This window comes from Psittacula echo (genome assembly GCF_963264785.1).
Source record: "Psittacula echo genome assembly, chromosome: 4".
NCBI classification, from domain to species: Eukaryota; Metazoa; Chordata; class Aves; order Psittaciformes; family Psittacidae; genus Psittacula; species Psittacula echo.
The window spans coordinates 103341265-103367043 of NC_137738.1; the positions used below are offsets into that span (position 1 = coordinate 103341265).

General features: G+C 40.2%; 1 protein-coding gene across 2 annotated transcripts in view; it reads left to right on the plus strand.

Moving 5' to 3' along the window:
* RCAN2 (regulator of calcineurin 2) overlaps positions 1 to 25779 on the plus strand; it is a gene marked incomplete at both ends in the record, with an annotated part of 66575 nt that overhangs the window by 23295 nt on the left and 17501 nt on the right. Inside the window, one exon of one of the 2 annotated variants that reach the window (XM_080616790.1) lies at positions 6192 to 6278. The exons of the other annotated variant lie outside the window; for it this stretch is intronic. Coding sequence (XP_080472916.1) covers positions 6192 to 6278 — 87 coding nt within the window. Of the gene's footprint in view, positions 1 to 6191; positions 6279 to 25779 lie in introns of those variants that run through there. 2 annotated transcript variants of the gene reach the window in all.

A 25779-nucleotide genomic window follows, 5' to 3' on the forward strand; every position in this document is an offset into this window, starting at 1 on the left:
GTTCTTGGCCCAGCAGTCTGATGTACTACTTGTGGGTTCATCTTGCTGGGTTTATCTGTTACTTCTGTCCTTTTGAGGGTAATCTACTTGAGCATGAGTCAATGCTCACTGCCATAAGAAAAGAAATAGTTGTGCATGTTCCTTTTCCTTCTGTGGCTGAGCCGAACCCTACACAGTCTTCAATACTCCATTCTCTTTTAAAGTCTTTATGAAAGACCTCTTTGAAGGAGCTAACTTTGTTCCTGAAGAATGTGTGTGTCTGGCCTTTCTTATCTTCTGCTGCAGACACAGAAATTGGAAGAACTTTTTTTTCCTGGGCTTTTTTCAGGCCTGTCTCTTATGTTACTAAGTTTTTATGGGTTTTTAGATGTATTTATCCTCCATAATTCTTGTTAGAAAGTAGGATTATATTTGTAAAAGTGTGTTCCTAGCAACAAGCGTATAAGGGAGCCTGGTTTAAATACTTCTGACTTGTGTAGTTGGCTGAATGAGATCAATTAAGATGCTCATCATTAAAAACATTGAGTTGGGCATAATCTGAAGCCATTCATGGTGTTCCATTCAAGTGTCAAGGGGTCATCGATGAGGGGGTTCTTTTTGTATACAGCCCCTTAATATGGTTTGCACCTGCAAGCAGAGCTGCTACAGAAATAATTCCTCTATTACTAGTAATGATGAGCACAAGCTTCATCAAGTGAACAAAAATGTCACATTTGCTTCTGAATTCAGCTGACATTTTTGTTTACAACGTAGCTGATGTTACTGTGAGGTCTAGACAGTGAAGTTTCCCTAAGGCTAAGTCAGCAGTATTTTGCTTGCGAAAGGAGGGTCAGGATTTTGCACAAGTCATTAAAATAACTTGACAATTGAGCTTGAAAAGTCTCAAATCTGTAGTCCTATTTATATGTCTCAAGCTGAGACACAGCTACAACTATATTAACACTGTAGAAAAACAAAAGCTCTGTGCACCAGGGTAAAGGTTATGCATTACGACTGTGTTATCCCAAACACTGTACAAATCCAGAATGCAAGATTGTCCCTTGCTGGAACAGCTTGACTTATTTTCCTTCTGATATGGAGAACTTTTTGTCTTTTTGAAGTGGATTGCTGATTCAAGTATAAGACATGATCGTCAGTGTTTATCATCAGATAGTCAAGTGATGCTATGGGATTACTTTAGTTCTTGTGAAGAAACAAGAGTGAATACCACCCAGAATTATGTTTAATCAGTATTATTCTGCGTTCTACCCTACTTGATGGCTATACACAGCACTGTAAAAACTTGGTATTTCCATACTCAGCCTACATATACAAGTGGGTCTCAATTGCTCTTAAATTTGCTCCCCTGAAATATTCATACGTAGTGAATAGAGCCCTTTTAATTCTGTGCACATTTGTTACTGTGGACAAAACCTGAAATGAATTGAGAAACTTCTGAATGACTGCTCAAAACTCTCTGCTCTCTCTCCAGTCTCAGAACTAGTGGTCATAGTCTCAAGCCCAATATAAAATTGGTAGGGAACAGCAGTAGAGTTATGTACTTTTGAATGCGCTTATATTAGCGTTCTAGTTCAGGTAATTTTCTTCTAAAATGGCCTTCTACCATCTGTGCTTTGGCTCACATCGCAGAGTGCTCTGTATGTGGGTTCCCTTCAGATGAACCTAAACCAAAGGAAACCTCCAGGACTGTGTCTGCTGGGCTGCTGCTGTATACCAGTCCACAGGGCATACTAGAACTAGCCTAAAATAATTCCTCTTGAAATAGGTATACTGTTTTCTTGAAAGGAAAATAATGGCTTGTAGTTGTCAGTATTAATATTCCATATATTGTCTAGCCTTTAACTTCCAGGTGAAGCCTTAAGGTATACATGTCATCCACAAATCCTCTGGCTTAGCATGTGCCAGAAAGTCTGTGGCTTTCTTATGCCCATGTTAGTACAAAAGCTGTGATTTGCAGCAGTTTGTGATCTGGAGAACCTACTGAAAGAGTTCTTCTATGTGTATGTTGAAGTGCATGTGTGTCTATAGCAATTTCTGTTTATTGAATGTGATACTTTAAAATATTCATGAAATATGGCTTTATTTTTCCTTCCAAATTGGGTGAATTGAATTTAGCAAGACCATATAGAACCTGATCAGAGATATTTTTTAGAAGAATCTTTCTTTTAATTTGATTGAAAACCAAGTCTCATGATCTGGAGAAAGCAGTCAATATTAATCAGTTTTAAATTATCATAGATTCATAGAATGGTTTGGGTTGGAAGGAACCTTCAAGATCATCCAGTTCCAACCCCCTGCCATGGGCAGTGACACCTTTCACTAGACCAGGTTGCTCGAAGCCCTGTCCAGCCTGGCCTTGAACACTGCCAGGGATGGGGCAGCCACAGCTTCTCTGGGAATCCTGTGCCAGTGCCTCACCACCCTCATAGTGAAAAACTTATTATCTGATATTATTATTCTTATTAACCTTAGATGACTCAATACGGAATTGTAGAGTGCTCTGATAAAAAGTCTCATGTAGGATTATATCTTGAGTTCAAATGAGAAATGAGTAGTAATAAACAGAATATGATGTATATTGAAAGACACAAGTTGAAGTACAAACAGTCTGTAGAGTTCTTCTGCTATTTAACCATTGTTTTCAAGAAGAAAAGCCAAATAGGTTGTGTCTGTAAAGAGCTCACTAAAATACCCTAGTGAGCTTGGGAAAAAATAGGTTGTGCTTAGGCAAGAAGAAACAAGAAATGAAAAGTAATTGTGATCTCAGTACGGCTTCCTTAGTCAGATAGAGTGGGAAAATTGCAGTGTTTCTGTTTTGAAGATGAAAGTAGACGTGCAAGAATGATGATGATGTGGAACAGGTCAGTTCGCATACCACATACCAGTTTTCATAAGAAGGTTAAGGAGATGGGCAATTGAAATTGATAGGTGACAGTTTTAAAAATGAAAAAAGGAAATAAATTATTGTGGAACTGTTCAGTGTAGCTCTGTACTGTAAGATCCTCTTTCCATCACTGCTATGAAACCATACTTAGGACAAGCATCACTTTAACTTCAGGTGCTGTTCTAGACCTTAAGTGATCCCCACCATCTCATTCTTGATCTTTTTCAGACATTTGTTTCAGCTTTTCACCCTCTTGGTCCATTTCTGCTAAAACTTTCATTAGGCTCAGATATATGTGACTTGCCTTTGCTTTCAGCGATTCCTTCCAGGTCTTTGAGAACTGCTTACTAACTTCTTGTGAAAAATCTCATGATTTTTCCAATCCTGCCCACTTGGAACTTCAGTCAGGCATCTTTAGGGCTTTTTTTTCCTGTAATATCACGTATATACGATACTCAGATATTGCTGACCAAAGGACTAGGAAGCCTGCTTTGTGAGGAAAGGCTGAGAGAGCTGGGTTTGATCAGCCTTGAGAAAAGAAGGCTCAGGGGAGACCTTGTCACCATGTTCCAGTATTTAAAGAGTGACTACAAAGAAGATGAAGACTCCCCTTTTTTCCAAGGACTCCCATGGAGAAGACAAGGGGTGATGGGCACAAGTTACTCCTTAGGAGACTCTGGTTGGACACAAGAGGAACAATTTTCACAATGAGAACAATCAACCATTGGAATAATCTCCCCAGGGAAGCGATGGATTCCCCAACACTGGACACTTTAAAGATTCAGCTGGACAGGATGCTGGGACATCTAGTCTGGGCCATACTTTGCCTAGAAAGGTTGCACCAGATGATCTTTGAGGTTCCTTATGATGAGGGATTCTGTGATTCAAATATAGGAATAAAAGTTCCTCTAAATGTACACAAAAATGTTAACTTCAAATTTCTTTCTTTTCCTGTGGTTTATGAAAAAGCTTGACAGTGATTAAGTTGCTGGTGTGCAAAACAGTTGATTATCATGATAAACTATATTGATTAACTTGTTGCCCTGTCCATGGCTGTTGACTGGTATATTCTTGGTTTGTAACATCATTATTGCTGGGATGTGTTTGTGTCCTGGTTTTGGATCTTAGTTTGTGATCACTGCTGCAGGGGCTACTATAAAAGCAAGATAAAAAGTGGGAAATTAATTTAATAGAACTTGGAAAAGAATGTTCTGATAAGAGATCTCAGCCTTTCTGTATCAGCATCTAACCCTACTGCCAGCTCGCATGGGTGAAGGGTGGGTTACTCCACAAAGGTGGTTCTGTTACCACCTGATCTGGAATTCCCCACACTTACAGTGCTGGCAAAAAGGGTAAGGAAAGAAGCTGGGTGCTTGAGTCTGATCTGGAGCCACTTCTGCTTTTAGGTGTCTGAATGCACAGTTTTGATGCAAAGAATTTATATATTTTCTCCATGTGTCTTGATTTTGAAGTTCATTAAGGGTATGGTAGTTTGCAGCCCAAACTGACCACAGTTCAGCATATGTACCTGATATAGTTTTAGGCAACCTAGTTAAAGTATCAGTAGCAAACTATGTGCAGCATCACAGAACCATGGTAAAAGCTGCAGTTACCTGTCAGTGAAACGGAGTTGAGCAGAACAGTCTCTTACATTGAGCTATGTGATGCTGCTAGGTTTGTATCAATAGTTAAATATTTTAATTCCACCTGTTAATCTGATTTAGGAAAAAATGTCATCTCCAGGCCTGCAACAATTGAAAGTAATTTATGGATCACAAAATGAAACATTAGAGCTCTGGGGCCCCCAACACAAGAGGAATGTGGACCTGCTTGAGAAAGTCCAGAGGAGGCCACAGAGATCGTCAGGGCTGGAGCACCTCTGCTATGGAGACAGGCTGAGAGAGCTGGGCTTGTTCAGTCTGAAGAAGAGAGGGCTCCAGGGAGACTTTGGAGCAGCTTCCAGTGCTTAAAGAGCCCAACAAGAAACCTGGAGAGGGATTTTTGTCAAGGACCTGCAGGTATAGAACACGAGGGAATGACTTTAAACTGAAAGAGGAGAGGTGGTGAGACACTGGCACAGGTTGCCCAGAAAAGCTGTGGTTGCTTCGTCCCTGGCAGTGTTCGAGGCCAGGTTGGATAGGGCTTGGAGCAACCTGGTCTAGGGAACGGTGTCCCTGCTCATTGCAGGGGGCAGGGACTGGATGGTCTTGAAGGTCCCTTCCAACCCAAACCATTCTGTGATTCTGTGCTTCTGAGAAAAATAGTGAAGCCCAGGATAAAGATCAACTTTATAAGGCCTGAATTTGTAGGTATTTTATTTCTATCATGAAAAAATAAAATGGCAAAGAATAAACAGACCACTGAGTCAGCAGGTGTAAACCATCTTCCCTTTCTAAAATCTGTTTCTTTTGGTTGAATACTGTTACCTTCATGGAGGAGCAGCCCTAAGGACAGATGGTATAAAGGTTTGCCTAGTGCAAAGTCCTGTTTTCAAGGGAAATTTTCATGTTCTGTTCTTTGAAGGGCTGTTGACTTCCAAATCACACGCATATATGCCTCTGATCTTTCTGAAGATGAGTCACAGTTCAACTTGTATATCTAAACACTGGGATCACATTTGCAGTATGTTGAGCACTCCTGATGATAGGACTATGATGATCTCGTGTGGGGTTATAAAGCATGCATTACTAAAAAAGAGGAGTTAGAGCTATTAAAAACAGAATGCTAAGGGTTTTGCTGTTTGTTTCTCTGAGGGTTTTTTATTAGTAAGCTGCTGTAGGTTTTACAGTATAACAAACATTACCTTGAGCTTAGAGGCTCTAAATGCTGGGTTAATTTACACTCAGAGCAGACCTCTCAGTGTCAGGCAATCTTTTTTGCCAACATAAGCACTCAGCTGAAACAACAGCTATGACTCAGTTGCCAGTGAACGCTGCTTGAATTGATTTAGTCCGAGTTCAGATTTAGCACATAATCATGTTCAATTTGATCCGCTGTGCTGCCTAGAGATAAAAGGGTTGAAAAAAATAGATTTAGCTTATGTCAGTCTTTGTGGTGATGTCATTGCCATGAGAGATGGAATAGCGCTGTTACTATGCTGTGCCTGCTCAGTTGGTGGGTGTACGGGGGAAGAGCAAGGAGCAACTCAGTTAAGTGCAAAGAGCTTGTGTCGGAAGCTTGCAGTTCTTGTCAGCATTGAAACAGGATCTTGGACTGTTCAACTGCAATACTGAACTGAAGATTTGTTTTTTTCCTTCTAATCATTCGTAACTGCGAGGTTGCCTAACTCTGTGTACAACAGAGGGGGATGCCAGCCCGTAGCATGGACTGTGATGTCTCCACTCTGGTTGCCTGTGGGGTTGATGTGGAGGTTTTTGCCAACCAAGAGGTTAAGGTATGCGCCTACAATTCTTTTGTTACAGATGCTTCTTAGAAAAGCCTTTGGGAGCAATAGGCATTTGTATGTAGCAATTCAGACTAAGGAGGCAGATGAGGTTCTGCTGCAGTAGTAAAAGTCACGCAGTTAAAAAAATCTGTTAATTTGGGGGGGGGGGGGAATATGGGAAATGTGTCTGCTTTTTGCTGTGTTTTCATAAGCTGAAAGAATAGACTGGTGTTTACTCTTTAATGATATAAGAAATGGGTTATATAACTGATATCTGTGCATATGCATGTTTCATACTCATAACAAACCATTCGTTGTTACTTTCGGTGAGATATTTTTAGCCCAGTGTCAGCCTTGCCACTGATGTTATTTATTGATATTTGTCCTCACATATTTTTACTCAGTTGAACAGAAGCTGTTTCTTTCCTTCAGATCCAGATCATGTGTACAAGTATAAATTTTTTGTGAAGGGTTGAAAGTTTGGAGCCAGGATTTTGGTGCATCTGCAATATAACAGAATACAAAAAGTTGTGCATCTTGCATATCCTATGAATACCTCAGAAGCAAAGCTTAAATCAAAGGCTTGATATGGTGGGCTCTTGATTAGACAATTGCTATAGAACAGTCATTGTGTGTAATTGCTTACTGTTGAAATCAATTATCATCTTCTTTTATTCTCATATTGCTGCAAGAAAATCACTGCAAATTAAGTTTGAAAGAGGAATATTAAGTATGCTTTTCACAGATCATCTGAAAGAGCTCATAGGCATAATACAGTGATATCCAGCAGTTTATTTAGAGGACAAAATACAGACAACGCTAGTTCCTAATCTGATTGTTCTTAGTATTGAAAAAATGGAACAGGGAAGAAAAGGATTTAATTGGAGGTCAAATTTTGAATCCTTGTGCTGTTTAATTCTGAGTCAAACATTGAAGCTAATGGAAGTATCTGGAAATAAAACCACTTTTATTTGCAAGAGATCATTATGGGGTTTATTTCCCTGTTAATTTGTTACCAGGTGCTGTCATGTGTACTTTGTACAGATGCTTTTGTGTTGCCAGCAAGAGATTCTTCTTAATTTAAAAAGCTTTTTCTTAACAGTTTAAAACTGGATTTAGATATGAAATAGCGACTAGTTCAGAGGAATGGCTCAGGTGAGCAGCCTTGCCTGCAGTGGAACATGTTTTCTGTAGTGTTTTGAAGTAGTAAAATGTTTGTCTGCTTATTCCTTTTTCTTTTCTTTTCTTATTTCTTACTTAAGAATATATATACATGTTTTAATTTGGGAATTACACCTGTGTTGAGATGAGTTTGTACCTGGAGCAACTGTCTTTTAGTGACAGGTCCACGTTCAACATAAGACTATGCCAGATGTTCAAGTTGTAGTGATCTCTTGTATCCTTATTCACGACAGCAGCAATGAAAAAGCAAAGTTTTGGTTTCCATAAAATCAGCAGAATGCCTTCCATTGACTTTGGTTAGACTTAGATGAGCCTGATTTAAGCTGCAGAATTTAGAAAGTGTGGTCCAGGAACACAGATAAAAGAGAACAAAGGGGTTACAGAGACATTACAGAAATTGTAATCCTTTTCATTACTTGTAGTTAAAACTGCCTTTATATTTTTCCTTTTTTTTTTTCCTGATGTCTGAATTAAAATGTTGAGTGCAAAGACTTTGGGTACATTTCCAGTGGGGACTGCACTGCAGACTGCACTGCAGCTTAGAAACGCAAAGTCTATTTTGAAGCTGTTTGGCTTAGATGCTGGAAGCAGCCTGTCCTCGGTGACCCACAGCTCACTGCAGACTAATTTTCACTTAGTTGTGCCCAAACTCGGCTGCGGGAGGCTGCGTGCAGTGCTGCCGCAGCGTACCTGCTGCCCGTGCTCGAGCCTCGCCAGCCCTGCGCTCAGCCCCAGTCACTACACAGCAGGCTGCACTGTAGCATCCCCTTTGTCAAAGTTTCAGCACTACTGATATTCCAAAGGTGGAGACATCTGCTGCTCTTTATTCACTCCCAGGAGAACTGCAGCAAAATACAGTGGTTTTATTTGACTGCAAAAGGGGTTCACTTCAAGGTGTTGGGTTTTTGTTGACAGAATGGTCACAGTCAATATGATAATGTTTATGTTGACTTTGGCAGGATAAAGGGAACATCAGGCTTTAAGTTTGAAAAGGAAGGAGGCTGTTTCTGAGAAGAGATGTATGTGGAAACTGAAGTAAAAGAGCAAAAGCAAGCACAGCAATCCTGCCATCTCCCCTTCCCCTGTTCTCCCGTGAGGCTTAGGCGATGTGACCTAGTGTGGGGTGTCCCTGCCCATGGCAGGGGGGTTGGAACTAAATGATCTTGAGGTCCTTTCCAACCCAAACCATTCAATGATGCTATGAGTACTGCTCTGCCCAGCCCTTTTGCAGGCCAACTGGAAGGCACAAGTACTACTGAAAACTGAAATCTAGGCTATTGTCCTTCCAGTTGTTTTCTGCTATGCAGCTCTTCATGCAGGGGAAAGTTGTTTTTGTAGAGAACCTTCTGGCAGTGCAAAGGAAATGTTCCTTCAGTGGTAGAACATATGTATTAAGGATTTCATGATACATGTGTTGCTTGTTGAGATTTCCTAAAATGAGCTATTAGCTCTGTAGAGGTACTTCTCTAATGTGAGCAAGGATTGTAGTTTAGATTTGCCTGCAGCATAGATGGCTTTCATTTCGATGTAGGTTTAGAACTGATGTGGGGCTCCAGAGAAAGATGCTGGCTGTACTGAACCACCATTGTCCTGCTTGTGGTGGGTGGCTGGAGAGGAGCTGCCCCATTTGCCAGACCTGTGCTGGAAGAGCAGGGTTTGCATTGGGGCTGTGGAGCTGGAGCTCTTGCAGCAGGTAGTAATTGGTCACTCCTTGTATTTGCTGCTCCTCAAGAGAAGTGCTGGAGGATTCGCACACAGAGAGGCAACACCTGCTGCTTGGCACAGAGCTTGGGGCAGAGTGAGTGGCTTGTCTTACTGCTGCTTTTCCACCTGTGGAAGTGACCTTATTCTGTAGGCTCTTAGCATCTGGCATACGGCTCAGAAATACTCTTTTTTCCATTTGGCCTCTGGAACAGGAGAGTGATTACTTAGTACTGAAGGCAAAGCTTTTTAGTTTTAGCATTGGGAATGGCTCATCCTTTCAACAAATAGATGCTTGTTTGGATGCCCTGAAACTGGCAGCTGGCCTGCAGCACTGACACCGTTGGTTTACCATCCATGAATTCATCCAACAGGCCTTCTGGTTTTGATCAGATGCTGCTTGGATTGTCTTTTATAATCTCAAAATAGGGGCAGGCTAATCAACATGCTGCTAACTGTATTGGGCCTGTGTATCAGGAACCAGCAGAGGTGAGAAGGCAACCACAGAACTCACGAAGTGCAGTTCTGCTTTGAAGTTCACCTGGATAATTACAATTCTGTCACTGCCTCTAGGTGATAATTTTATGTAATGATCTTTGTTACATAAGCAATCAATTAATGAATATCTTGTTTATTTCTAATAGAGAAATTACAGACATCACTGAAACTGTGGAAGAGAATTTAAACTCATACTTCTTACTCTAAGCAAGATAGTCATATATTATTCATAACTTGTGTTCTCTCTTCAGTTATGTTCATATGCACTGTTCCTTTTGGCATCAAGGTATGACTGGGGCTACAAGGCAGTACTGTAACAGAGAAGAAATATTTATGATCCAGACCAATTGAATTTGTATCTGAAGAGAATAATGTAAAGTAATGTGGATAGGACCATTGTCTTAATGCAGGGGAAAAAACAATGTGGGCATGAGCCAGGCAGCAAAAGGGAATAGGAGAAATAGTTTCACTGTGTTGACTGTATTGCTTTGGAGGATTAATTCCAGTTGGAGTAGTATGTCTGTCAATCTGTAAACTCATTATTCAGTTCAGACGCTCCAGTGAGCACACTGATAATGCTCGTTGTTCGGGATGGATGGTTTAGAGATCAGTCATTGCCCTGAAGTAGCCTTTGAGAGGTTTAACAAGCTGATACTGTATCCAAACCTCTGAGTCTAGAGGGCAAAGACATGCTAGGTTCTTGTGAGTTTTGCTCTCCACTTACAAAATCCTCTAATTTGTAAAAGTGGCTCATTCACAAAGATGGTCTGAGGTTTAAAGTTCAAGTGCTGTAAGGTAGAGTCAAGTGAGGCAAGCTGGGGGAGTGTTGCTGCCCCTCTGGATGCTGCCAGCTGCCCACTGGCAAACATCATGACTTCTTGTGAAAGTTTCAGGGTTTCTTTTCTTCAAATTCTTCTCCTTAGTCACATGAGCTTGATTTGTGGGAAGACTGTTGCTCAGTCGTAAGACTCCATAGACTTGGGGCATAAGGAGGAAATCAAACAGCAGCATGACTACAAAAAATACCCTGATGGCTTGAAAGGATTGCTTTAAAACTTCTGTTAGTATTTCCTGCACTTGATAGTTCTTTCTATTTGCAAATAATGTTGCATCTGTGAAATCTTCAAGATCCAGTAGTTCTGCTGGAGAAATAGATATATATGTCTTTTGATCTCTGCTTACTGTCTGTCTTCATCTAGAGTCAGTAACAAAGAGAAAGAATGAAAACATTTAGCTTTCTTGCTCATCTACTCCACCTGTAACAACGCTTTTAAAATAGGACTGTTTGGTTTGGAGAGCAAAGTACAACCTCTTTTTCTAGTCTTCAAAAAGCTGTAATATTGATATAACTGATGTAGAATAAGGGTGTTAGAAAGATGAAAGATATCACCTTTAGGAGGTTTGTAATGTCTCTATTTATATATATATCTCATAGTTGTTGCTATGTTCTAAATATGGAAAAATTCAAAAGCAGCAGAAATATTTAGGACCTAAATAAGCAGGTACATGTCCAGAGAGATACCTTCTGCTTTCAAGGTCATGGTAGCCCTGTTCTTTCTGTTCTTCAAAGCTTCCCAGAAGATGTAATGCTGTTTCCAGCACATAGACCCTGCTGCATGGCTTCAGTGTCAGCGCCCAGAGACTGAGCCAGCAAACCTGGGGCTCACGTACCCAGTGCTGCTGCAGACTGAAGCGCTGCTGGAAACCAGTGTGACAGGAATGGGTTGGGCTTTGCCTTTGTCCTTCTAACAGCCCCATGTGAAGGCAAGTGAACTCCTTAAGAAATCTCCAAAGAAGTAGTACAGTTGTAAGACTTCTAAGTGTCATGGTGTGCCTTTAAGCTTACCTTCAGTTATTTGTATCTGCCTTTTTAACCTTCAGTGATTTGTATTTGGTTTTTTAACCTTCAGTTATTGGTATTTGCTTTTTTTTTTACCTCCAGTGATTTGTATTTGCTTTTTTCTTGACTCAGAAGGGAATGCTGCTGTTTCACTGGAGGTCAGTTGCAGCTGCAGGTGCTTACACACCTGGGAATATGACATGCTTTCTGTTTCTCATTCTTCACCCTTTTAATACTAACAGAGTGAACAGCAGAACAAGTCAGAGGTTTTTATATTCTTTTTTATCCTCCTTTCTGTTGGAAGCCACATGAAGATATTTCCTTTTCATAAGGATAACAAGACAATCAGCAATTTGTCATCAAATGAAAATAAATAACAGCTAGAATGCATTGCTAGAACATACAGCATTAATCTAAGGCAGGTAATAAGAGGGAGCTTGCAATTATGCTGATAAATGGCCCAGCCTATGTAAGGAGCAATGAAGAGATGACAATTTTCGTCAGCAGATTTGAGGAATTAATCAGTACAGCTATAGATTGAGGTACTTTTAATACACATGCAAGTGTGATACTGAGTTTTTCAGGCAATTATTTTGTTTAGAATTCCCAGAAGAGCCTGTAGAGGTGAAATACCCAAATTCTTTGTGGTTTTCTTAAAAAAGGCATTTCAGAGACACGTTGTTTTCATGTCTCTAGTGACTAGCCTCATTCATCTCTGCAGGTAATGTGTATGTGCAGTGTTTTGTCTCAAGCTTTGCTGATACTGTTTGCTGCTTCATAGCATGATCTAAGGCTTTGATACCAAGAGAAGTTTCAAGTTTTGGGGCAGAGGTCTGCACCAACCTTATTATGTTTATCTCTTTAATGCATTATTTTGCACATAAACTAATGGCTGTGCTTTGTGATTGGACAGTTCTTTAATATTTTCTAGGAGTGATTCTGCCAAAGGCATTAAATAATCTACTTAGTTTTGACCATTCATATGCTAAACAGCATATTTGCTTTGGAAGATATTATCTGATCATATGCTAGAATGCAAACAACCATGACAGTGTGATCTCGAGCAGTGAATTCTTCCTTGGTGAAGAGATGCTGAACAAGAAGAGTGCCACAGTTTATCAAACCCTTGACTAACACACAAGCTGCTGAGGTCCGGAAACTTGCCAAGCTCAGCCTCTAGTCAGTGCTCAGTTGCTGCAGGATTCTTTGTTTTCCTTCCACATATTTATAGTGGTGCCAGGACTCTGTGTGTGGACTTCTGAATGTTTCCCCATTGACATGGCTGTCAGTGTGCACCCTCTTCTAAATGCCAACTGAATTCAAATTTCCCCATGGGAGACTTCTGAGACTCTACTGTCTAACCCTCCTTAACGTAACTGGTTTTATTGACTTCTTAGTGTTGAGTCTTGACTCTTGTTTGGTGTAGATCATAGAGATGAGCCTCAGTTGCTGCTTCTAATACCTGAAGCGGAGTTGGAACTAGATGATGTTAAGGTCCTTTCCAACCCTAACTATTCTATGACTCTATGACAGCTTAGCTGCCCCCAGTATAGGATATTATACATGCAGGGTTTTTTTCAGGCCAAACACAAACTTCTCCCTTTTTTTTCCTCATTGACAGTAGTTCTAAAATGCACATGAAGCCATTGAGTTTGTTTCCAGCCTATGCTTTCCCTCTAGAATTCAGGCTGATTTCTGCTTTGTTCATGTTAATTCCTGAAAGCACAGGTCATCTTCTCACAGCATCTGTGTTCTTGTGATGCATTTAACTGCCCCCATTTGGAATTTCTGTTGGTGCTGAATCAAGGAGAAGCCCTTGGTTGTTGCAGCTCTGAAGAAGTCAACAGCCCCATTGTCCTTGCGGGACCTTTGCACAGCACACTGCAGAGCTGGGGGGGGTGTGCCGCAGCATCTCTATGGCAGTCTGTCTGTTCTGTACTCCCAAAGTTGCTGAAAAACTTCAAAGTGGTGTTGTACACAGAAAGTTCCAAGTCTTCTCGTTTGCAGACGGAGAACTAAGGAACCAGGAAATAAGTTTTCTGATTAGGAAAGTGGATTAGAATGCATCAGGTTCTGCGGATGTTCAATCTCAAATGCTGTTTGAGCTGTAGACATTTGCCAGACAACAAGGAGCTTTGCTTAGTTACCGTCTCTTTTGGGAAGGGAAGAGAGGGGTTGAAATGAGTCCAGCCTTGCTGCCTTTCAGAATCTGCCTGAGGTTGTGACAGCATCTGGATGGAGAGATGGACTTTATCTTGCAGCATGGCTTCACATTTGGCAGAGAAATGTACTGCAGCATGGAAAATCCTCCAGTTTTGCAGCACCAGATAGTCCTATCTGTTGAAATAACAATCACTGAGCTGGGAAACACAGTGAACCTGTTGTGCTCAGAGCAGGATCAGCAGGCAGCTGTATGCAGTAATTTCTTCAGCTCAATTTGTCACTTGCAGAGGTACCTGTCTGCTTCATATATTGTGGTGAGTAATCTTGATACGCTGGCCATAAAAGGTGGAGGCACTCAAACAGCTGAATCAAGCATTGTGGTGAGCTCTGCTGTGTTATACCCATGTCATGCCCAGAGCAGTGCTAACCTTGCAAAATCTCATTTGTCCTTATTCATGTAGGTCAGATGTGCTGGTGTGCAGGTAGATGAACAAACTGTAGTAAAAGAACTGCTGATTCTCTCCTGAAATGAAATTCCATTTATGGAGGAGATAAGATTATGATTGTTTCATTTGCTGTATAAGTCTTATTCCAGGTTTATCAGCTTCAAGTATTCATCATCCTTTGGTGTGTATTCTCTTGCCTGGGAACCTTCAGTATTGGTTACTTTTCCATGTTTCTCAGGGAAAACCAATAACTAAATCAATAGGAATACAGACTTTTGCATTGTCTAAATAGTTAGAACTATACTGGGAAATTTGTTTTAAGCACCATTTCTCTGTAGTTGTTGGTTTGCCATGTACCCTTTTTAGCTGGGTGTTGTTTGTTTGGGGTGTGTGTGTTTTGTTTTGGCATTATTATTTTATTTGCTTGTGCTGATAAAAACAAACCAAACCAAACCAATCCCAAACCCAAAATCAACTCACCATCAGAAATGGCCTTTCTCCCTCAAAGGGGAATGTTAAGAGAAGCACGTATCTTTAAGGAGCAGGTCATAGGTGGAATTCCTCTGAGCTGTGGTTTTAACCTGAGGGAAGAGGAAAGCAGTTGGTCATTAAAAAAGGTGGCTGAAATGAAGAAGGGGTTTCAGAGGAGGGAAGTCGGTATGATGATAGGGTTTTTCCCCCCCCCCCCATCAGAAGTGCCTCTCTGGTGCAAGACCAAGAATGGAAAAAACTCTTGTGGAGGCTGGGGCAGAGAGGTCGGTTGTGGCAGGCCTTATGATTGAGTGGTGGCAGGGGCTGAGAAGTTCGGATGGAGGGAGAATTGATGAAAACAAGAATGCTCAATGGAAAACCAAGGTAAGAACAGATGACTTTGACTTCTCATGGTGTAGTGGAATGATGTAAGGACTTTGAGAGCAGAAGCTGACACAAGATGCTGACAAAACTCAGTGGTGGTCAAGAAAAGGAGGACTTTCACCAGTCAGGTGTTAGCATCATTGAAACCTTAGGTACATTAATCTTCCACAGGCTTTCATTCCACCTCCACGTAACAAAATCCCTTTGTGAACTGTTATTGTGGGCTACTACTGTTCTCAACTTCCTCCTCAAAACTTGCTGTTGTTGTATGTCTTACAAGGAATTAAAGGAATGAATGTGGCTAGACTCAGCTACATATGCATAAGACAGAAAATATTTTGTAAACTCTACCAAAAAAAAAAATCTTTGCTCTTTTAATATATCTTATTCCTACCTTATCATAGAATCATGACGTTCTCTGTCTTCCTTTCTGCTGGATCCTTCTAAAATGCAAGAAGGAAGGGTGCTTTTTCCCTTGTTGTTTCTGTCCAGTGTGGTAGATGATACTAGACATAAAACCCAATAATTTCTGAATTGTTGGAAGTATCCAAACAGGAAGGGATACAGTAAGACATGATAAATTATGAGAATGTTCTGGGCACGCTCCTTTCAGCAAGTGGAGGTAGATAATTTGTATTTGATTCTTGATTGTGATCTTGGCAATTAAGGAAGAAATTAATAATGTCGAGTACTTTCAGTGAAAGTTATTTTGAAGCAAGCTTTTGAAATGAAGAGAGTCTGAGATCGGATGAACAAGGAAAATTATTATGTTTTAAAAAGTCATTTTCAGCACCTTTATGGAGCTGGTAAATAGTGTCTCCTAAGATAATTATCTGAGATTGAGGAGTGCATGGGAGTTAACATTTGAGGAGGCACTGTTGAATGCATAATGGAGATTATCTGTCCTGGTGCAAAGGACAGATGGGACATACATTAGAAGACCGTTGTGGCTAGATCAGATACAACTTTTGCTTTACAGCAGTTTAAGGATTTATATATAAAGTGAAAACCAAGTGTGCAAAGTTACAAAATTGATTTCAATTAACTGAGGATTTAAATAGGAACAAGGAAAGTCTGGTGATGCAGAAAAAGTGGGAGGAAAACAATGTGCAACTCCATTAACAGCAAGATGCATAATGAACAGTGTGTTATATAAAGTGCTTGACTAATAAGCAGCTAAATTAATAGAAAAAACCCAACCCTAGTAGTGGCCAGAGCAGAGATAAACTGCTAAAAATGCAGAGATAAGACAGTTATTCAAGTGTACAGGACCTGATAAAATCTGCCAAAGAATGCTTTACAGTTGAAATACTCTTGCTACCATTTGAAATTATCTTTGAGAATTCATCGGTTACAGAAGACGGCTGTTAGAAAGAAATAGCATTTCTATTTGAATGGAGGAGGGGAAGAAGAGTCTGGATAATTACAGATATTTTATCTAACTTGAATTTTGGAAATAAGTTTGTAAGTACTTTGGAAGTTCCAGCCCTCTAATCATCTTGGCCTCCTCCGGACTCACTGTAGTAGGTCCAGTCCCTCTTGTGCTGAGACCCCCAGAGCTGGATGCAGTACTGCATGTGGGGTCTCATGAGAGTGGAGTAGAAGGGGAGAATTACCTCCTTTGACCTGCTGCTTTCTGGCCGTGTTGTCAAGCTAACTGAAAGCTGTCAAGTCGTGAATATTGTTGTGGTTTCTTGGGTGCATTAATCCTGTTGAGTGGTGGTTTCCTGGTTTGGGTTCTGTGCTGATGTGGCTGCGGGTCAGTTTAAGTAAGCTGGCCAGTGCTGGTGCAATGTGTGTCTCTTGAGGCTGGTTATACTTTACAGATGCACGTTTTTTGTCTAAAAATGAGATTTCATGTTGCCATCTTGTTTACAGATCCCAAGAAGAAAACCACTGAAGTGTGAAAGGTAGTACCTTTATCTTTAGAAACAGCTGATTATATTAGAGGAATTCCAGGGCTGTGCAACCAGGCAGCTTTCTGCAGGCGACTGCTAGTCCTTGAACCATAATCTGAGAATCACTGAATTAAACAGAATTCTTATTAATCACAACAGCTGGGAACAATGCCAGATCCTGGGCCATAACAGTAATAAGTATGCTGCTTATACTAGCAGTAAATTATTGGCGTACTTAAAGTTTTAGAGGTTTGGGAAGTTGATGCATTTTTGTCTGAATTCTTTAAATAAATGAATAAAGATGAAAGATGCTCAGATATCTATTTCTTGCTTTTGTAGCAGATAACTAGACTGAAATCACCGATAAAACTGTAGTGATTTAAGCTACCTGCCCACAATTTTAATTCTCAAAGTAGTGATACTTCTTGGGGTAGTGAAAGGAGCTTGGTGTCACTAAGTGTTGCTGAATAAAAACATTTGCTTGGCATAAAGTGGCAGTCCCGAAACAGGAGAGTACTCAATGCATACTGCATCCTAGGAAACAATAATACAGAATATTTTTTAGTGTTGTTGGCTCAGTGTTTGCTAAAATTTCTGCTAAAGCTTTATTATTCTGTTTTATAGTTCATGTGGTTTTATAGTGAACCAGAAGCAGAGCAAATGGACCTTAAGTATTTTTATAAAGAAAAGGTCTTGGATAAGGAGAATTTACTTTGGGAATAAATAGTTGTTATAAATGTGGTAAAGTGATAATTAATAGGAGTGTGCACCAGTGTCTAAAATGGAGTGGCTGATAATAGCTGCAGATTGGTATATATTGAACTACTATATTTTGAGACCACTTATCTGTAGGAAGGTACCCTTACTTTCAACCTCTTTTGAGTCATTCTTCCCTAAATGTTTTCCATCAAATTTAAGGTTTATATATATAGGAAGTCCATATCTACTGTGTTTCTGATTTGCGTGCCCCTTAGAGAGTCTGTGGGCTCTGCTGAGGGACTTCTAGGATGAAATTTTCACTTGTAGTTGATATTTGTCCTTCTTAATGATATACTAGTATCCCAGACTTATTAAGTACACAGTTTTCAATTTCAGTTGCATTGAGAAGTGTAAATTCTGTTCTTAAGGCTACAGTTGGCACTGCTTCTGCAGTGTAGTGATTTGTAGGTATAGTCCAAACATCAGGCTGAGTGGTCTGGAAGATGTAACCTCAGTAGTGAACAGGTTGCTTCCCTTTATTTTAGGTTTAGGTAGGTTTACATTAGATATTAGGAAGAAGTTCTTTACTGTGAGGGTGGTGAGGCCCTGGCACAGTTTGCCCAAAGAAGCTGTGACTGCTTCACCCCTGGCAGTGTTCAATGCCAGGTTGGACAGCACTTAGAGCAACCTGGTCTAGTGGAAGGTGTCCCTGCCCATGGCAGGGGGGTTGGAACTGGGTGAGCTTTAAGGTCCTTTCCTACCCAAGCTATTCTGTGATTCTATTATTTTGACTGACTAGTTCCCCTAAAATTGATATTCCCATGTCTTCTCATGTCACTTAGAATCTATTTGCACCAAAGTTCAGTGCTTTGAAATCTCATTGTCCTCAAAGCCAGACTTCTCAAGTTTACCCATTTGCCTCCAACACTGCTGATAAACACATCATAGACTCACATGGTGGCATTTGCAAGGCATGCACCGTTCTTTGACACAGAGGCAGCGTGAAAAAATGCCACAGGGCAAGAAACTGGACTCTGTGGGGTACTAATTATTTTTATATGTCCTACTTTTTTACTTTTCATAAAATGAGTAAAAATTCATGCAGTTACCACTGCTCGCCAGTCACTGGGCTTGCTGGTATCCAGAGCAATCGGTAAGAAGGCAACGTCTATGATGAGTGGCTTCAGTTTCATGATGCCAGTCCAGTATCTTTTTAATATCATGCTGTTACTGATAAATTTTTCACATCAGGAAATGAAAATGATTTTGATGAAGAGCAGTGCTGGTTTTAGCTGTAAGATAGGATTAGTCTATTTTCCAGTTCTTGTTTCTAAACAAAATCTGTGCCAACTGGAAATTATCCAGGTGGTTGAAAAATAACATGGGAGCAGTTTGATCAGGAATATTTGCTTTTTCACCCTGGGGTTTCTTCCATCTGCCTAATAAAACAATTATATCACTGTAAGATTGAAATGCCCTTGCCTATATTCTGTCGGGTAGTGGACATTACTAGCGGCTGTTGAGGCAGATAAATACTATTGCTTCTTTTACTGCCCTTACGTATTTGTTACAGATATCAAGTCTGTCCTCTCAGTAACCACTTCTTGGTGCTGTGAGGCTGCTTGCCAACTAAAACCCCTCTTCTGGCCTGCACAAGCCCAGTTTTCTGAAAATTGCTAAATTCTTGATTTCATTAGGTACTATAGCACTGTAAAGTTGTTAGAGTCTAATTAAGCATTGTGGTTTATACTGGAAATTAAAATATGCTGGATTTTTAATTAGGCAGATAGACTACTGTATGGCATTTCTTTGATGCTTGGGATCCTGGAGTCCTCTGAAGACTGTGACCTCTGATGAGGGAGAAGACAGCCTCTCTTAAGTGTAAGAATGTTTCAAGCACATTTTTTGTCACAGAGGCTTATTCAATCTAGAAAGCATCTTCAATATTTTGTAGGACAGGGCTGAAATGAGTGTTACAGTGACAGTATAGAAGCAGCATGGAGGGATGAGTGTATCATCTCTCTTTATGCAGATACTTGCCATCCATTTTCTGCCATGATCTGCAAAATCAAGTTCACAGTTCAACTTTTCAAAGTGATAACAGCATTAAGAGCAATTGTACCCCGCAGATTATAGCTCCTCTGAGGGCACCAAATCAGTGAGTGTGGGAGACTGATACACTTGCAGTCTTTTATAGTGGCCTCTTTCAGTGCAGGGTATAAATAGGATCATTTTAGTCTATGGAAGTTCTGCCATTTGAAGTTAGGAGGAACGCACTGTTACCTGTAGTTATCCTCTTTTTAAATATATATATATATAAAAAATATATACACTCACGGGTGTCTTTCTATTTTTGACAGCACAGCTCCTGTTGTGAGGAAAGTCTATATCCTTTGTAATAATAAAAATAAGACTTTTTTCCTCTTCAAATAAATGCATCAAGCTCAAATGTTTTCTTTTAAACAATTAGTGAAGGAAGGACTACAAAGAGCAAAACAGTATGAAAAGAAAATATACATAGAGAATTGATGATGAAGGTGGGTTTTCACTGGCAAGCTACAGAATGAGGCTTTCATGAATTATAAAAGCCTTTTCTGGAAATAATTTTGCTTAAGATATTGCAGCAACTCAACACATTTTTTTCTGGACCTCTCAGTTTGAAAGAGCTGTCATAGTTTCTGAACTATGCTTTAAAGTTGTTTATTTCACTTTATTTTCCTCTTCCTTTATCCATTTTCTCCCCGCTTAGACCACTTCTCTCATTTTAAAGTGAAATTAGAAACTAGAACAAGTTAATGTCTATTAAGAAAACTATATTGATCTGTATTGTTTAGTGGGATGTGAAGGGCTTTGCTGTATTAACCAAGGGCAAAATGCAGAAAGCTGTGCTGTGGTGTAATCATCTCTCGTGTGACCCTGCACCCTCAAATCCTTATGCAGCCATCAGGGTAAAATTTGTTTTAGTTGCATGTGTCATCCATCCAGTTCTGGTGTGTTGCAGTGTGACTAGTGTGCTCTTATTCCATCACCTGTGCTGTGCTGGATGTACGAGAGGCAGAATAGGTTAGAATATGTCTGAAATGGATCCTATAAGGAGTTTCCCATATGCCTCTATTTGTCACTAATTTAGGAAGCAAAAACTTCCCTTTATGCACACCTTTACTCTTTTCCATCCCAATGATGATTTTTTTTCTTAGTGTTTTGAGGGTTTTTTTACCTCTTCCTTGCGTGTTTATTTCCGATACTTTTTTTGTATACCATTAAGCCTGAAGCACCATTCACATGTCATTTATGTAGGTTTACAACAGACTCCATTCAGTCGCTCAACTGGAGATCACGTATTACTGACCTTGATGTATCCTTGTACAGACTACAGTCTTAAAGGCTGCAGCTTCTACGAGCTGTTCAAATGTAGACAGACGACAGACCTGCTTGAGTAATTTGCAAATGAAGTGTAAGACAGCGAATGACAGATGGTCGAGACAGACTGGCAAGAATAAGAAACAGTCAAATAGTACAACCAAAGCGTTAGACAGTGGTCACAGCACTGCAGATTCTGCCCACTGAGTGTGGGCTGCAATAGCAAGGAGAAAGGCAAGAGAGAATAGCTCTTTATTTAATGTTTAAGGGCAGAGGTGCTGTTGCAAAATGAGTGGTTTAGGGTTGCTTAAAGAACGATCATCAAAGGTATTAGCAAGAGCAGTTTTAATATGATTTATAAAAGCACAACTTAACAGAATTTGATGGCAAGGTTCACTTTGTTATTTATGGATGAAGCATTCAAAGGACAATTGTAAAATCAAGCTAAAGATGATTGATACAGATACCGAGGACACCAAGGGTAAGGGAGACCCTCCCTCCTCTCAGACTCAGTCAATAGCTTGTGTCTAATGGAATGTATAAAGGAAAATTGAGGTAGAATTAAGCTAAAATGATTTTTATAGAGATCGAGGATGAAAAGGGGACCCTCCCACTGAGTCACAAGGTTCAGATTGGACTCCTTTGCTTTCTAAACTCCTAATGGAGCCTGGGTAAGGCTGAATCAAATCAAGTCTCGGACTTGGACAACGGTTTACGTTTAATGGAAGAAATACAGGGAATAAGGAAATCCTCCCATTGAATTGTGAGGTTCAGAACAGACCCTGTTGTTTTCCAAACTCCTGACAGAGCCTAGGTTCAGCTGGAACTAGTCTTGGTCTCAGATTTGGTCAATGGCATTTATCTAAAGGGTTACAAGTGTCATTTAGCAGCAGCACCTTGAGTGAAAACTGACTTTTACATTTTTGTCTCCAGGTAGGCTGTTTTCCTTTGAAGCTACATTTCAGCAGTGGCTTTTGTACTAAACTTCTGAGAATGTGTCTTGGTGGCTTAATAGTTTTCCCTCATGCCTTACTTTCTCGGTTAAATAACATTTCTGGAGGAGCATGAGATTAGATTCTGTTGTGCTCTCTAACTTGTTTTTATTTTAATAGTCACTTTCAAAATTGTCAGTGTCCTTTCTAAATCTAAGCGAGTTTGTTTCTAGCTGTATTAGTGCAGTCTGCAGTTGTTAGGGGAGAGGAAAGGGAAAAGCATTCCCCATGACCGTGATGAGAAACAGCTGAAATGCTATAAATGTTGATCACTGTAGGCGAAATAGTAAATCAGGAATGGGCAAAGCAAGCATTTTATTTGTTTAAACTGTCCCATGGCTTTTTCTTGTTGATTTTTCTAGTTTAACTGAGTTGAGACAGGAACAGGGAAGGAATAGCATGTATTTATTTATGGTTTACAACATTGCAGCTCCAAGAGTATAAATAAAACAAAGTTTCTCAGCTCTTAGTGTTCTCCTTATTGTATTTCTTTCTTGCATTTAGCATTCCGTTCAGTGAGGTCCTAATTCTGCGTCACTGACAGCAACAGAGGTGTCCCCTGACACTTCAACAGGCTCAATAAACAGATTTTTAAGGGGTTGAGCTTTCTAGATGCTCTGACTGGGGGTTTGTATGCTTAGAGAAGTAAAATGCTTCTGAATGAGTTAAATAAACAATGGTTCTGCTCCCATGGTTGCCTGTAAGTGGGCACTGTGACTACAAGGGAGTCTGTCCTCTCCTCAGTGTCACCACACAGAGGAGGAGAGTAGTATACCTCAGGAGGGTTAAGGAGATGAAACTTAAGTTGTCAAAGATCAATAAAAAATAGTGCAGTAAGAAGATGGAGTTTTATGTGGCTTTTCTTACAGTTCGTAAGCTCATACAGTTAGTATGAATATTTTTCACAGAGCTAATGCATAACTTTAATCCTCGTTCTCTGCAGAAGTTTGACTACCAGTCCTTTATTTATTCTTGTCCCTAGCACTTGAATTTGGTTGGGTTTTTTTGGCTTTTCCAGGAGTGCCACCTGACTGTTCTGATGAGAGATCCTGGCTTCCATCTACATTAGCTTTTTTAGTCTGAGTTTGGGGATTCTCATGAGGCAGTTTTCCTGTTGATCTCCATAAACTGTGCTTTTCATCCACATCACAGAGCAGCTCGTGAACTGGGTGTCTTTCAGATGAAATTAATACAGAAGATGCACTCCAGTAATGTGCCTCATATATTCCAACTGCTAATGGGCATTCAGGCCACAGAATCTGATCAGAAAGTCCTCAGCACCAACTGTTTTGCTGCAGAGATCTGCTCCTTGGGACGCCCTTATTGACAGAAACATAGCTACTGGTAAAAACTAATTAAGGTGGTTTTTCTTCCTTAGTTTTGTTTGCCAGATTACAATAATAGGAACTTGAGGAATTATTGGAACAGGCTAAACATACACACAGTAATTTGTTGCTTGTGCTACCAGTTAATTGATGGACTTAAATGTTTGCAGCAACAAGATAAAATCGATACTATGGACATTCTTAAATCCAATGCAGATGAGATCCTTGGAGCTCGTGAAATACATTATGTACACAGTTATTGTGTAAATTCTTCAAATAAAATAAACATAAAAAGGCTTTTTTTTTCCGGACTGTCTGATTATTTTCCTCATGGCTTCATTATGAGCATTATTTTTATCATTCTTAAGCCAAAATGTAAGGCTGCTATTTGGAAAACAGAAATTGCATTAAATCCTTCACAGATCTTTGTTCTTGCTTTTTTTACTCTGACAAATACGATGCAAGCGAGAAGAAAAAAAGGAAGCATCTAGTGATGTTGCACAAAATTCTAGCCAGCACAGGAATCAGAAGTAGCTTCTCTGAGAACAAAGAATGATGTCTCTATAGAACACTCCCTAGCACTGGGGGTGAAACTAATAGATATAGTCATATAATGTGCATTTGGCCAGCTGGGTTGAAAGAGCACTTCCAGTGTTTCAGTGAGCTAATGCAGCATCTGGAACTGGAGTACTTCAAATATGGGATGCTCAGAAAAGCTGTTTCTGGTGATACAGTCAAATAGCAGTGCTCTTATAAAGAAGAAACGTAAAGTGTAGATTTTTCTTTTAGCTCAGTCGTTGGGTGTGAAATTGAATTGAGAAGTCTCCAAACTATATTAAATCACCCCCTTGGCATTGCCACAGGAACAATTTATTTCATCTTGAAGGAGCCTTTGGTTTCCAGATCAGTGGAGCTAAGCAGGAGGAATGTGCGTCACATTGAGGTAAACAGAGATGTGAGCTGGTTAAAAACAGAAAAGGCAACGCAGCAAAATTCTGTGCCCCTGACATTTGTCAGCCTCTTCTGAAATGTGCATGCCGTTTCCATTAAGCTTTGGGGCAGATATTATCTCTGTACCTTTTGTTGTGCTGGTGAGTTGGGAGCTGAACAGGAATTTATTTAGTTCAGCTGATTTTTCAAGAGGCAAGTCTGTCTTGTTTCGTTCACCAGCGGGTTTGCGGTGCTGCTGCAGTGCTATCATGCCTTGGTGGACTCGTCCTTGTGCAGGAGGACTGGTAGTGAGGGATGGCTCTTACTGCCTCAGTGCTGGTGTGAGGTAAAACTATCAAGCTTCTTCCCATTTCCTGTCTGTTTTTGTCATCACAAGTTTTTGTGAGATGATGAATTAAAAATGCCTACAGCATAGTGCAATGTCTGTTATACTTTCTCAAAGTCTCTGGAACAAGACGCCGTATCTGTAAGCATTAAGCATGACATCAAATATTCTGCTGTCGGAATGGCACAAAATGATGGTGCAAAACCTTGATTGCAGCCTTCAGGATCTAAGAGTTCTGTGCAGATGCCTCCAAAGCAGCCCATGTAACGTGACAGCACATGTGAGCCATGGGACAGGGCTTTGTGCAGGCACGCTTTGTAGTCACTGTGTTTCTGTGTAGGGTTGGTTCACTGCAAACAGCAGAGCAACCAGGTCACTTCGCATCACCTCTGGAATATAAAACATGTATTCTTTACATAGTAAAACTAAAAGGTATTAGGACCCCCATTAACATTCACAGGATTGCAGTAATGCAAGCAAATCGGTCATGATATAACCAAAGGCATCAAGATTTAATGTATTTTTTAATCTGTTCCTCTCAAAGTTCAACCTCAAAATTTATTTTGGCTTATACTGTTTTGTTTAATCTTTGGCTCATAATTTACCTGACCCTTCACCCCTTAAAACTAACAGAAAGCCAAGCACAGAACAACAAACGGCATGAACCGGGGTAGCGAATCTGGGTTGATTTGTTTGTGTACTGAGACTGTTGTGCAGTTTTGGAAGTGCTATGCATAATTCAAATAAATAAACCCAAGCTCTTTTCACCCCTATCTCAATGCTCTAATCCAGCCTCAGGAGAGAAGTTTGCACTGAGTACCAAGGTGAAAAACACTTTTTTTTTCTCCCTTTCAAAATTTCTCACATGTAGAAATGTTACCATCTTAAAATGTACCCTGACGAATGTCAGAGAGATGGAAGGACACAGTTTGCTACTGCATTTTTGTTGCTGTCTCCACCTATGGGATTGTATGAGACATCCCCTTTGATAACAGAAGGAATTTCCTTCAAACCAGCATTCAGATATTAGTATTCATTCTGAGTAGTTTCTTCAAATACTATCCTATCCCACTGGTAAGGAGGGAGTAGGAAGATGCCACACTCTTGGCTACAGCTACCTTCAGTGAAAGGCAAAATAAAAAGCTAAGACCTGGAGACCTGTGCCTTAGTATCCCTGGATGATAAATCCGTAATTTATTCTCTTGCTATTTCATAAAGGTGTAAGGACAAGACCATGGGAGCTCTTTATTGATCATCGTAGAATCATAGAATAGT